The sequence below is a fragment of the Delphinus delphis genome, chromosome 12, assembly GCF_949987515.2.
Source record: "Delphinus delphis chromosome 12, mDelDel1.2, whole genome shotgun sequence".
In the NCBI taxonomy this organism is placed as follows: domain Eukaryota; kingdom Metazoa; phylum Chordata; class Mammalia; order Artiodactyla; family Delphinidae; genus Delphinus; species Delphinus delphis.
The window spans coordinates 16,489,536-16,503,035 of NC_082694.2; the positions used below are offsets into that span (position 1 = coordinate 16,489,536).

Below are 13,500 nucleotides of genomic sequence, written 5' to 3' on the forward strand. Positions count from 1 at the left end.
GTTAGAATAGAGTGGCAACTTCCAAGCTCCTTACATGTGGATCCAGAAATAGGAAGATCAGTCCTTTTGCCAAGTTATCTCTTGGTTGGATGAAACTCATCCCAATTTCATAAAAAATCCTGATCAGCACCAAAAACCCTAGGCCCTTGCCTTTTTAAAACTATTTTTCTATAGCCTTGATATTTGAAGGACTAGCTTGGTTAGATAAAAATTATTGATTCGCATTATCTGCTCTTGAGTTTCATTAAAAATGCTGTTCCATCATTGCCTTTCTTTATACGTTGTTTTTGAGAAGACTGATGCTAGTTTAATTCTCTTACTTTTGTAAGTTATTTTTATTGTGCTGTGAGACCTGGAGGAATTTTTCTTTAGCTTTAAAAGCTAATAGTTTTAAAAGGATGTATCTCAGAGTTGATTTTTCTAGGTCAATTTTCCAAGGCACTCTGTGGGCCCTTTCAATATATAGATTCACATTTTCTTTTCTTGGACTATAGTTATGTGTTTGTTCTACCCTTTGTTTTGTTTTTCTCCTTCAGACAGTCCAATTATATGTATGTTATTTCTTCTTTGCCTGTTTTCTATTTCAATTATTTTCTCTCTGACCATTTTTACTTCTATCTCTAGCTTATTTTCATTCTCCTGATTGTTTTCCTGTCTTTATACTAATTATTACATTTTCATTTCAGGTTATTCTCTCCAGCATGATGCAATTTAGTCTTGATTTCTAGATAATTTTGTCTTTTTTAAAAAAGTTCCATTTTTATTTTAAATTTTGATTTTTTTTTTGATTTACTGTTGAGGCTATTTACTTTAGTTTATAGTGCAGCTTTTGTTTCATGTTTTATGGGAGGGAATATTTTAATTTTCACTTTCTATTTTCTCCTTATAGTACCTTCTCAGATATTTAACATATTTTAATTTCTTCAGCTCATGGATTTGAGTGATTTACAAAATTTATAATTCAAGGGCATTCTGTTTTGTCAGTAGAGCAATGTGCAGATTATTTTATTTTAGTTTTTGGTTGTGGGGAAGAGTTGGGTGTATTCTGGTTTTCTGGTTCTTTTTGTCTTGCAGGGCCTTACATTTTCACCAGTTGCTCTATTTTCACTGTACCACCCAGTGTTCAGATAATGTCTCTTCCTCCTTTTTAACCTTATTTCCCCCCCAAAAAAATTGATACCATCTTGAATAGCTTGTACTTTTAAGTCTCTTTCTTATAATCAGTGCTCTAATCTACCAGGACTTAAAAAAAAATCACTTTAGCATTTAGAGATTAAGTAGCATTTAATCTAAAGATAAGACAGGAAGAAAATATGTTACCCAGTTTCTTAAAAATCAAAAATATTATAAAAATAGTTTTAGTAAAAGAAAGTATACCTTTATTTGAAAGATAATTGTGTGAAAATTCTTATCATCATCAAATACTGCTGATAAGCTTGGACCAAATCCACAAGTTTTTTCTTCCAATTTGTTGTTAATGTAAGGGCTGGTAAAAGCATCAAAATATGAATCAGGCACAAGATTAGGAACTGATAACACAGTGTTTTGGAAATGGTTAATTGTGCCTGAAATACCATCCTGTTGGAGAGAAAAGCACAAACATAAATGTAAACACACACATGGTTATATTTATAAAAAGTTTTGAATTTTCTAAACTGCTAAAATAAATAAGAATAACTCATTCAACAATGCCAGGTACTGCGTTGACTCTGAATATATGACAAATCAGAAGACACAGCCCCTGTCTTCAGGAAATATGTATTCTAATTGAAAGAGAGGTAGATAAGCAAAAAGTTGCAACACATTAAGATAAATATATTACATTCATTTGAAATATGAACAAAACACAGAAAAGTCATAAGGGAAGGAAGGCCAAAGTATGCCTAAGAGAATCAGGGAAAGTTCAAAAGGTGGGTTAAAAGTTCATATTCTTTGAGCAGTAATTTCCATCCTAGATATCAATCCTAAGAGAAAAAATTAGATATGTAAACAATGATTCATGTGGAAGGGCAGTCACTGAAGCATTTATTATAATAAAAACTAGAAAAAATACCTTAGTGTTCAAAAATAGAATGGTTAAGTTATGGTATATTTATATGAATGGAAATTAGGCATCTCTTCAAAGATTGATTAGTGACATGGGAAAAAGCTTATAATGTAATCTTAAGTTAAAAAAAAAGAGCAGGATGAAACTGGTGTATAACATCCCATTTTAAAAATGTATGTGTAAAATCTCATGTTAAGTTAGGTGTGTTGGTATATCAGTATGTACTAAAACAAGTTGGAAAAAAAGTATAAAAATGTTAAAAGGTTGTTTCTATTTCCAACACATGGTATTACAAATGATTTTAATAATCTTTTTATGTGTTTTTCAAGTTTGATGAGCACGAATTAATTTATAATAATATATATCTAAATGATATAAAGGTACTTCTTGAGAAGAGTCTTAAAAGACGAGCAGGAGCTTGTCAAGTATACAAGATGGGAGTACAGTCCTTGTAAGTCATTGTATGTGAAAGGCCCAAGGGGGGCTGGCAGGTCTGGGTGCTGGAGCATAAGTGTCAGTGTGGAAAAATGCAGTCATGATGCAGTCGGCCCCTTCTTGAAAGGCCCTGTGAGTGATGCTGGGTTCCAGTGTTAGCCGGTGGTCTGGCATTCCCCAGATTGTGACCATGGACTACCCTGAGTTAAAAAGGTCCCAATGTCACATAAGTTTGGGAAGAAACCTTAGGTTAAACAGGATTTTCCATATTTGTTAATATGCAAATGCATATCACAAACCCTTTTCTCCTAGAATGCCTATCAACATCTCACAGAGCATCCTGTAGACAATGAAGAAATTTAATTTTAAGTGACATGATCAGATTTGCCTATGAAACAATCTTGTAGTCAGCAATGTAGAAAATGGATTAGAAAGAAGAGGGGCAGGCAGGTCAGAAGAGACTATCACAGCAGGCCAGGTAAGAGGTGATGAGGTTCCCATCAAGGGGAGGTGCAACTAAGGTCAACACACAGGACTCGCTGCCTTGATCTCAAAGAGGTAAGGGAGGATCTAGGATGACTCCTGGATTGCTGGTTTGGGCATGCGGATACTGCCTTTCATTGAAATGGAGATATGGAAGGAGGAGCAAGTTTTGGAAGAAGTTGATAAGTTCAATTTATTTTGGTGAGTTGGAGTTAATTGTGGAGATTTCCAGATGGCTCCAAGTCTGAAGTCTAGAAGAAAAGTACACGATGGAAATATTTATTTAAAGTCACCATTCTAGAAGTGGTAGTTGGAACAACAGGCACGGACACAAGCCCCCAGAGGAACATATAAAATGTGAAGAGGAGGGAGCCTTTCAGGATCGCAACAGTCAAAGGTCAGACAAAAAAAGTGACTCCAAGGTAGAGTACTGAAAAGGAAAAAATGTTGGCACAGGAGTAAAACCATGAGAAATTAAACCAAGGGGGAGTCTGTTTCCAGAGGTGGGAGCAGTAAATAGAGTCATATGCCACGGGAGGTCTGTCAAACACAATAGGAAAGAAGAGAACTGGAAAATGTATGTTGGATCAAGTATTAGGAAACCATAGTTAACCCAAGAAAAAACAATGTCAGATGTCAAGATTTAGGTATATAATTTTCCTTTAGACGAAGCTGTATGTGTGTATGTATGTTTGAAATGTTAAGACTAATGACCAAAATCAGAGCGAGAAAAAATAGAAAATTCATGAGTGATCCACTCATGGCAGTTTATACTGCCCTTGGCTAATTTGGGATTACATGAAGCAAAATCTTATGTGTGGTGTGAACACATGAACATGCTTGGCCTATGACTTCATGGGTAGGAATTAAAAACACCCCTGTGGGGAGTTGGACCCTACAACAGGAAATACAGAGAATGTTAAGGTTTTCAAGGCTTGTCACTTGGAGCTTAAGGAGAATAACCAGCTGCTTGCTGGAGAGAGCTTTCTTGCATCATCTGCTGCACAGAAACCTTTGCCTTCCACATGAAGGCCAAGAGCCTTCTGGCCCGGAAGGGACATGAGAGCCCAGTGCCTCTCTGAGTGGGAGCTCCTGAATGAAGGTCCAACCACAGGGAACTCAGCAGTCTGCTTGTCCTTGTAAATAACCTAAAATAGCCTGATGATCTGATAAATTACAGGGTCACAGACTGCTGGAAGAGGAAGCAACCTTAAAACTCATCTGCCTCCTCATCTCACAGACGCATAAATTGAACCCTAGAGAGGTAAGTGGTTTCCCCATAGGAGTAAAGTCAAGACTAGAATCTAGAGATTCTGAGTCAAGACTAGAATCTAGAGATCCTGACTACTAGTGCTTTTGTACCAATACACAGCTAAGGGCAGAAAATATAGACTCTGATTGGTTTATTAATCTATGCCTGTACCCAAATGGGGAAGGCAGAACCCTAAGATGGCTCCTAAGATCCCCTCTCCCTGGTTTACATGCCCTGTGTAATCCCCTCCTCTTGAGTATGGGGGGATCTGTGAATGTAATGGGATGCCACAGCCATGATTATGTTATATTACAGGGAAAGCTGAAGGGACTTTGCAGATATAATTAGGTTGACTTTGAGTTAGTCCAAAAGGTGATTATCCTGGGTAGACCTGTCTGAATCAAGTGAAAGCCCTTAAAAGAGGGATTGGGCCCTTCTCAAAGGAGATTCTCCAGCTGGTCTTGAAGAATCAAACACCCATATTGTAAATTGCTTATAGAGTTGGCCACATGAACTATAGGAACTATAGGTGGTTCCTAGGATCTAAGGGTGGTGCCCACTGGACTTCCCTCAAGAAACCAGGGACTTCAATCCCATAGCTGCTTAGAGATGAATTATTTTCAACCACCTGAGGGAACTTGGAAGTGGATCCTTCTCCATTCAAGCCTCTAAGGAGACCTCAGCCCAGACAATCCCCGAAGGGCAGCCTGCATGGAGAGGCCCTGAAGCGGAGAAGAAGCTAAGCAGTGCCCAGATCCCTGACCCGCGAGACTGAAGTAATAAATGGCTGTTGCTTTAAGCTGCCAAATAGGTGGTAATTTGCGGCACAGCAGTCGATACCGAAACAACGCTCAGATGCAACATACTTGAAAAGATTTCAAAAATGGTACTTACAACACAGTGATTTCTTGGAGGGATGCCTCTAGTCAATTTTACATTTTGTATAGCTTCTGTTCTCTCGGTGTGTACCCTACCAAGCCCCTAGTCTGTCTCAAGTTAAAGAAAATGTGCTGAACTTTCAGATACCTTTTAGGTAGATGCCATGCTGTGTGCAGAACAATGCTTTGTCTTTTCCTTACGATCATTTTGGAGAAGGGACAATAGCAACCCTGCCAACCATGTGACAGTAGAACAGTTGCTTCATTTTCCAGAAAGGTATTTATACACGGATGTTATAGGAGGAAACACATACCAGAAAATCTTCCAAAGGAGGCTCAAAGAGCAGGGACTGGACTGTCAAAATCAGTTCTGTGACAAACATGGGAATGAGAGATTCATCTTCTTCCTGCTTCTCCAACACGGGGGCCCCCTGAAATGAGCACTTCTGCAGTGTTATAAAGATATAAGTACCAAGGTCTAAAATTTAAAAAACCTCTGTATTACAGAAGGCACATAAACTTAAGCTTACACAATTAGCTGATGTTATAATGTTGGCATGTCTTTCAAAGAATACTACCATAGAAATTAAAAAATAAAGGCAAATATGGAAAGACTACATGGCAGTGTGAAACTTCTCTCCTTGTAAAAACACTATCAACAAAGTGGAAAGGCAAACAACAAACTGGAAAAATATATCAGTAATGTATATAGGAATGCAGATAGAAGGTTGGTTATATTTAAATAGAAATATACTTGATATAGTCAATAGAAATATATACTAGTAACATCATAATTGATATTAAATAGAAAGATATTTAAATAGAAAAATGGGCAAAGGGCATAATCTGACATTTTCTAAAGGAAATATCAATCAACATCCTCCTCCTTCTCTTCCTCAAGATATTAATAGTTTATTCAGTAACATTTATTGAGTATTTACTGTGCTAACTATTCATGTAAATCCCACACCAATCATATGTAGCAGGTGTCATTTTTATTCCCATGAGAAAACTACGATCTGGAGAAGGTAAGACATTTCATTAAGGACACACTGGTTTGTAAGTGGCAGATCAGAACTGACACCCAGGTCTTTCTCATCATGAGATCTATACTCTTATCCCCGTACTGTGGTGGTAGTTAAAGGAATATAACATTTAAAAGTAGTGACATATTACTTTACATCCATCAGATGGACAAAGACTGAAATGAATGATAATATCTAGTGTGCATATGGCCAAAGGCTCCTTCTCGAACATTGCTAGGAAGATTGTAAAATGACACAAAACGTTCTAGAAAGTTATGCATCAGTTTCAAAAGCCTTAACAAGTGAGCATATTTCTGATCCAACAATTCCACATCTAGAAATTTCTTCTAAGGGGAAGAATCAGAGATGTATGAAAAATGTATAGACAAAGATATTCTTTGCAGCATTATTTGGACTAGTGAGAAAGTGATCAATAATAGAAAATTATTTACAAGATGTATAATACATTTCTATGTGGGAATGTTATATGGAACAAATACATATTGACTAGGGAGATTTTTCATAATACATTGCTAAGTGGAAAAAGTAGGTGATAAAGCAGTAAGTAAAGTATGATTCCTTTCTTTCCCCCTTGGAAATAGTTAACTTGGTATAGCAGAGGATGCTTTTCTTTGTATACGTCTGTGTTTTTCAAATTTTCTGCACTTAGCATATATTACTTTTATAATTAGAAAGATAAATGTTACTTTCAAAATGTGGTAGTATTGAGGAAAAAAGGGAATTGAGAATAGGGAAGGAGAGAAAGTAATGAAAAGGAGTATGCAGCTAAAATTCAACTTTTGGAGGAAAGGAAAACTACGGCAAAGAGTGACAGGCCTTGAAACTGCATATTGGGTCTCCTGGGGGGATGCAGAGATATGAAGGTAGGAAGCTTGATGAAACCAGATATGCATGTTTTGCTATGTGTTTGGGTTTCTGTCATGGATGGAGCTGGGGAAAAGCTTATTGGGCTATCAGATAAGCTATGTTAGAATGCACAGATTTGTGCATTTAATCTCAAATGTCTCACATTACTCTGTGTTTCTAAGACCAACATCCTCCTAAGAGGTTTTTCACTGAAAGCACAAAGGTTTGCTCCCATGATTTGCTCCTCCTCGCCTCTAAACCATTGTTTATCTTTGATTTATACCACCTTCCCTGCTTCTCTCTGCCAGTTCATGCTCACGATGACCCCTGAACTGTAAGCTTCTTGGGGGCAAGTATTCTATCTATGCTTTTCATCACCATGTACCCAATACCCAGCATAGGGATTGGTACATAGTAGATACTTAAGGAATATTTATTGAGTGAACACATGAGGAACCTTTAGCAAGTGCCTGTGAGAGAGACTGTAATATTCAGCACAATGGATGCTTTCTCTGCTATTAGATACTTGCTGATATGCTGATTTTCATTCTGTCATTTCATGTGTGTATGGTAGATTCTGATTATACTGTGAAATTCTCTAAGCATTTCTCCTATTTTTCCAGTACACAGAAAATAGCATAATTCACAGTGCATAGTAAGGACTCCTCAATAAATGTTGACCAATGAATTTTCTTAATTGTGTCTGAATATACCTTTTTATCAGCGACTTCAGGCTTCTCTTCTGTAATCCATTTCTGAATGACATCTGCTGAAGGTGTCTGTTTTAACTTATCAGTGAGATAATCCAAAAGGTAGCTAGTAGAATTTACTGTTACGACATGCATTGTGTTCTCAATTAGATAGTCATTTAGACGAATAAAGCTTGAAAAGAAAAAAAAATACTACCCTCAGAATGGGAGAAAATATTTGCAAATGAAGCAACTGACAAAGGATTAATCTCCAAAATATACAAGCAGCTCAATATCAAAAAGACAAACAACCCAATCCAAAAATGGGCAGAAGACCTAAATAGACATTTCTCCAAAGAGGATATACAGATTGCCAACAAACTCATGAAAGAATGCTCAACATCATTAATCATTAGAGAAATGAAAATCAAAACTACAATGAGGTATCACCTCACACCAGTCAGAATGGCCATCATCAAAAAGTCTACAAACAATAAATGCTGGAGAGGGTGTGGAGAAAAGGGAACCCTCTTGCACTGTTGGTGGGAATGTAAATTGATACAGCCACTATGGAGAACAGTATGGAGGTTCCTTAAAAAACTACAAATAGAACTACCATATGACCCAGCAATCCCACTACTGGGCATATACCCAGAGAAAACCACAATTCAAAAAGAGTCATGTACCACAATTTTCATTGCAGCACTATTTACAATAGCCAGGACATGAAAGCAACCTAAATGTCCATTGACAGACAAATGGATAAAGAAGATGTGGCATATATATACAATGGAATATTACTCAGCCATAAAAAGAAACGAAATTGAGTTATTTGTAGTGAGGTGGATGGACCTCGAGTCTGCCATACAAAGTGAAGTAAGTCAGAAAGAGAAAAACAAATACCATATGCTAACACATATATACAGAATCTAACAAAAAAACAAACAAAAGGTTCTGAAGAACCTAGAGGCAGAACAGGAATAAAGACACAGACGTAGAGAATGGACTTGAGGACACGGGGAGGGGGAAGGGTAAGCTGGGACGAAGTGAGAGAGGGGCATGGACATATACACACTACCAAACATAAAATAGATAGCTAGTGGGAAGCAGCCGCATAGCACAGGGCGATCAGCTTGGTGCTTTGTGTCCACCTAGAGGGGTGGGTTAGGGAGGATGGGAGGGAGACGCAAGAGGGAGGAGATATGGGGATATATGTGTACGTATAGTTGATTCACTTTGTTATACAGCGGAAACTAGCACACAATTATAAAGCAATTATACTCCAATAAAGATGTTAAAAAAAAAGATTGGGGATGGTGGTGGGGGAAGGAGTGAGTATGACTATAAAGGGGTAGCATGCGGGAAATATTTACAGTGATGGAATAGTTTTGTATCTTGATTGTGGTGGTAGTTACACAAATCTACAATGTGATAACATGATACACTGTACACCATACAATGTCAATTTTCTGGTTTTTATATTATATTTATAGTTATGTAAGGTGTAACCACTGAGGGAAACTAAGTGAAGAGTACACAGGACCTCTCTTCACTTCGTTTTTTGCAATTTCTTGCAAATCTATGATTATCTCAAAATTTAAAAAAAAAAATCAAACTGCCAGAGTTCAAATCCAGGCTCTACTCTCCCTGTACGAACCTGGGCTTATTTAACTAATCTGTGCATCGTTTTGTCATCTGTAAAATGAGGACGACAGCATCTACCAAGTTATGGCAAGAAACAAAGAAATTAATACCTAAAAAAGGATGAACTCCTGATACGGAATATGGATGAATCTCGAAAGCATGCTAAGTAAAAGACACAAGAGACTATGTATTATATAGATCTGTTCATATGACATTTTGGAATAGGCAAAAACTATAGGGAAGGAAATCAGATCTTGGTTGCCTAGAGCTGGATATAAAGAGAGGGGACTGAACACATCTCTGAGTAATGCCTTTTGGTATAGTTTTGAGTTTTGAAGTCATCCTGATATTCTACATATTCAGTAAAATAAAAGTAAACCAACAAGGATGGGGGAAAACAACATTAAAGTAAATGCAAACAAACCAAATCAATCCAATTAACTGTATTTCAAATGTGCAACATAACCAAACTGAGCAGGGCAGAGAGTAATCCAAGTACTTTCACTATATGCTCTCTGTCTAGGGGGAAAAACAGCAAACAAATCCTAACTGTTTTTAGTAGGTAAATCCAAATTGAGGAACATCTGAAAAAACAACTGGCCTGTATTCTTCAAAAATCTCACTACCATGAAAGACAAAGAAAAGCTAAAAAGCATAGGTTAAGGAGATTAGAGACATGACAGCTACATGATCTTGAACTGTATCATTTCTTGGAGAGAAGACAAAATGTCTTAAAGGACATTATTGGAACAAATAATTGACAAAAGTGAAATACTGTAACTGTAGATTAAAGTATTGAAATATAAAAAAAAAGAAAAACAATACTGCTTCAATTTTCTATACTTACTACCTATTTTTGAAAGTGACTCTAATGCAAATATTTAAAATTTTAAATATCATAATTTCTCTTTGACTTTCCATTTATATTACAATATCAGAGATTAATTGTCCAGAACAGTTGTTCTTAGACACTCTTCACTTTAAAACACAAATATACTCAAATATATAGCATCAATTTAGCTAGGCATTCTAACCATTCAGTAGGATATTTAATGAGCAATATAGTTATGAAAAAAGCACATAGCTCATTAGGGGCCATAAGATTTTTTTTAAAGATGCTTTAAAGAAGAAATCAGTAAGCATATGTCTGTGACTTACATTCTAATGGTAATAAAATCTTTGCTATTGAATAAATGTTGTTTGACAGCAATTGCTAACCCAAAGATGAAAATTTAATGTTTCCCTACTTGAGGGCTTAGAATGTAAACTGAGTCAGCAAGGCATTTGAAATAACTTTTTATGCTGCTTAAGTGGAGCCTGAGGGGCCTCTAGCCTATGATAGTGGCCTCAGGACTGCTTCACTGCCTTCTGTTGCAATACAGACATTACTACCAGATTATCTCACATATAAACTGGGGCACAATTAAGATTTATTAAATGGTTGTAAAATGTGGACCAAGTTAGTGAGCACGGAGTAACAGTCATCAGTGTTTTCTAGTGCCCCATACAACTCTTCAGATAATGTTTGGTGATTTTGTTTGCAAGAGTTAGTTGCAGTGATGAGGTTTTAGAATGACGTGGAATCCAAACTCTGGGACAATGGCAAGACCCAGTTGAGTAAGCAGGTGGAAGGTCCTGGTGAGATCCTGGAAGGTGGATTTTCTTCCCTGGTCTCTCCGTGGCAACCTGCCTTAGGAAGAGGGTGGAACTTTGTGCGGCCACGCAGCTGCCTGTAGCTCTTTAGGGACCAGACAGGTGGAGCTGACCCTCCAGATCCACTCCAGGAGGCCCACAAATTTCTGTGTGCCTGACTTCTCCTTACTACAGCCTGCCCAGTGCTCCTGGCTGGGCTAGAGGGAAACAAAGCCTTAGTGATCAAAGAGGAGCTCTTGGCCTTGGACATGCCCTCCACCTTCTCTGGCTGCTTTGCTAGGTGGCAGCTGGAAGGGCAGGCTTCTGGAGCCTGCATTCAGGTTACTGTGTCCTCCAAATCCCTTGTCACTAGTGAATCCTGTGATGATGGCTTTAACTTTAATGAAACTTGAGAAGGATGGATGCTCTAGTTTTTCTTGAAAGAAAGAATAACAATTTACCATGTTAGCCTCATGCAGTGATGCCTTTTGCTGGCCTGCTCTGTGTATGTCATTTTCTTGGAGTCTCCAGAAGTAGGCAACTCAATGAGACTTCCACTTTCTGGCATTTTACAGTGACCTAAGAACAACAGAAGACACAAAGACAAGAATTCTTGTGTAAAAACTCCATTTCTTTCAATATGGATTAAGAGACAAGTAAAATTCAAAAATGACAAAATGCTTTGGTTCATGAGCTATTTCAGACTCCAGAAAACAGCCCAGTTATCCAAACAAATTCCTCATCAAAGGATTTCAACTTAACAAAAGCCTCTAGACAGCTTACTAACATCTTCTTTAACAGGATCTGATTTCTGTCCCGTGCCACCTCTTTCCAGGAACACATTTACCCTCCTTTTCTGCCTGCATAAAATTATCCTTTAGAGTCCCTACCAGCTGGGGCCAGTTCTGAGATCCATCCAGTCCCTTAATTTTAACAAACCTATTGTCTGTACTAGTAGGTTGGACATACGTTTAAGCAGAGAGGCCCTGAGTCCACTATAAAATGCTTGTGAAATAAAGGTCCTGTAACCAGTTTAGAAATACTATACACAAGCAAGGGTAATGCAAGGAAGTTGTGGTACTTACTGTTTTATCCCCTTCTACAATATACATTGAATTTATAATCTATCAAGCAAAGATTGGAAGAATTGAAAAATAGGGTCCTTATTTAAAATAGAAAAGTGGAATGAAAACGAGTTAACATTTCGGAAAGCCACCACTTCTGATCTGTTGGAGTTCTTTCCCTTTCATACCCTCAATAAGTTCATATGCACAGTCATCAGGCATAAATCCTGCAGCACACAGAGCAACTCGACAAGCCTTTCTGACCACTTCTTTGGCCTTGTTTCGAAATTCTTCTAGGCGCCCTGTCACCTAGACGTTGATAAATATGTATCATTAGTGGTACTAAAGTATCAGTAATAGGGAAAAAAAAATTCTTGAAACTTGTAGACAAAGTTCCTCACCTCCTCTAGCCATACGGCTTGTGCAACTTTAAATTCTTGCAGGGTGTAAGTGTGATATTTTTCAATATAACAAAGTCCCATAAAACTCAATTGATAACACAATTCATTTATTTTAAGGAGAGCTGGTCGCAAATACTAAATGAAAATAGAAATTTATCATTATTTAGTAAAAAAACCAAAAACTTTGCCTTTTAGAAGTATAAAAATATTGGGAAAGCAAGAATGGTAATTAAGGAAAATAAATAGCTCTATATGTTAATTTCAGCTACAGCTACAAAGTGCGTACATTGAAAAGGAACACTTCTGAAATTTTGTTCTGAAAGTATTCTTTGAATTATCAGATTTAATTTGTCTGAAGTCCTTTCTTTTCATTTTGAATACATGTCTTTTAACCATGAAATTGAGGGCAAGTAACAGAGGATGGGGAAATATCTTAAATTTCACTAGGTTTGGCTAATAGCTATTAAAAGATTCTTAGTGTTACCTTAGGACTTTACAATGTCCAGTCACCATGATAATGATAATGGATAATGGATGGGCCCATCTATTGATCTAAGAGGTTATGATATAGAACAAAGACAAATTTTAACTTTAAAATTTCAGTGGGTAACAGTCACTATTAAGAATCTACCTTGCAATGTGGGCTGGCAGAATGAGTGGAAGTATTTGTGGAATAATGTCACATAATATAATTTAATCTTCCTCTATGCCATCATCATAAATCAGGGTTTTAGGGTGGTGGCTTTGAAGGCACATGTTCCAAGATTGTTTCTAGGTCATTCACCCTCACTTCTAATCTAATCAAAGGAGGAGCAATAACATTATATTTTTTAAAAGTTAACAAATTTATTTATATGTGACACTGGTTTAAGTGTTATATATAGCACACTCTTGGACTCTTTTCTAGGAGTTTCCAAAACAGGACAACCAATAGTCATTCAGATCAACATGAAATAGTGCTTTAATTATTTTTTTTAAGTACAAATAAGGGGAAGTTAAAATTAGTAGAGTCCTCAATGAAGAGATTTATGTGACAAAACATCTAGGAAGTCATATAGCCCTTAAGATTCATCTCATGGAGAA

At 37.0% G+C, this 13,500-nt stretch overlaps 1 protein-coding gene across 1 annotated transcript in view; it reads right to left on the minus strand.

Moving 5' to 3' along the window:
- Positions 1-13,500, minus strand: part of DNAH6 (dynein axonemal heavy chain 6) — a 289,189-nt gene that overhangs the window by 224,349 nt on the left and 51,340 nt on the right. The window contains exons 5-10 of the mRNA XM_060027729.1: positions 12,418-12,552; positions 12,205-12,325; positions 11,414-11,531; positions 7,701-7,869; positions 5,410-5,526; positions 1,378-1,578 (exon numbers count right to left, since the gene is read on the minus strand). Coding sequence (XP_059883712.1) covers positions 1,378-1,578; positions 5,410-5,526; positions 7,701-7,869; positions 11,414-11,531; positions 12,205-12,325; positions 12,418-12,552 — 861 coding nt within the window. The remainder of the gene's footprint in view (positions 1-1,377; positions 1,579-5,409; positions 5,527-7,700; positions 7,870-11,413; positions 11,532-12,204; positions 12,326-12,417; positions 12,553-13,500) is intronic.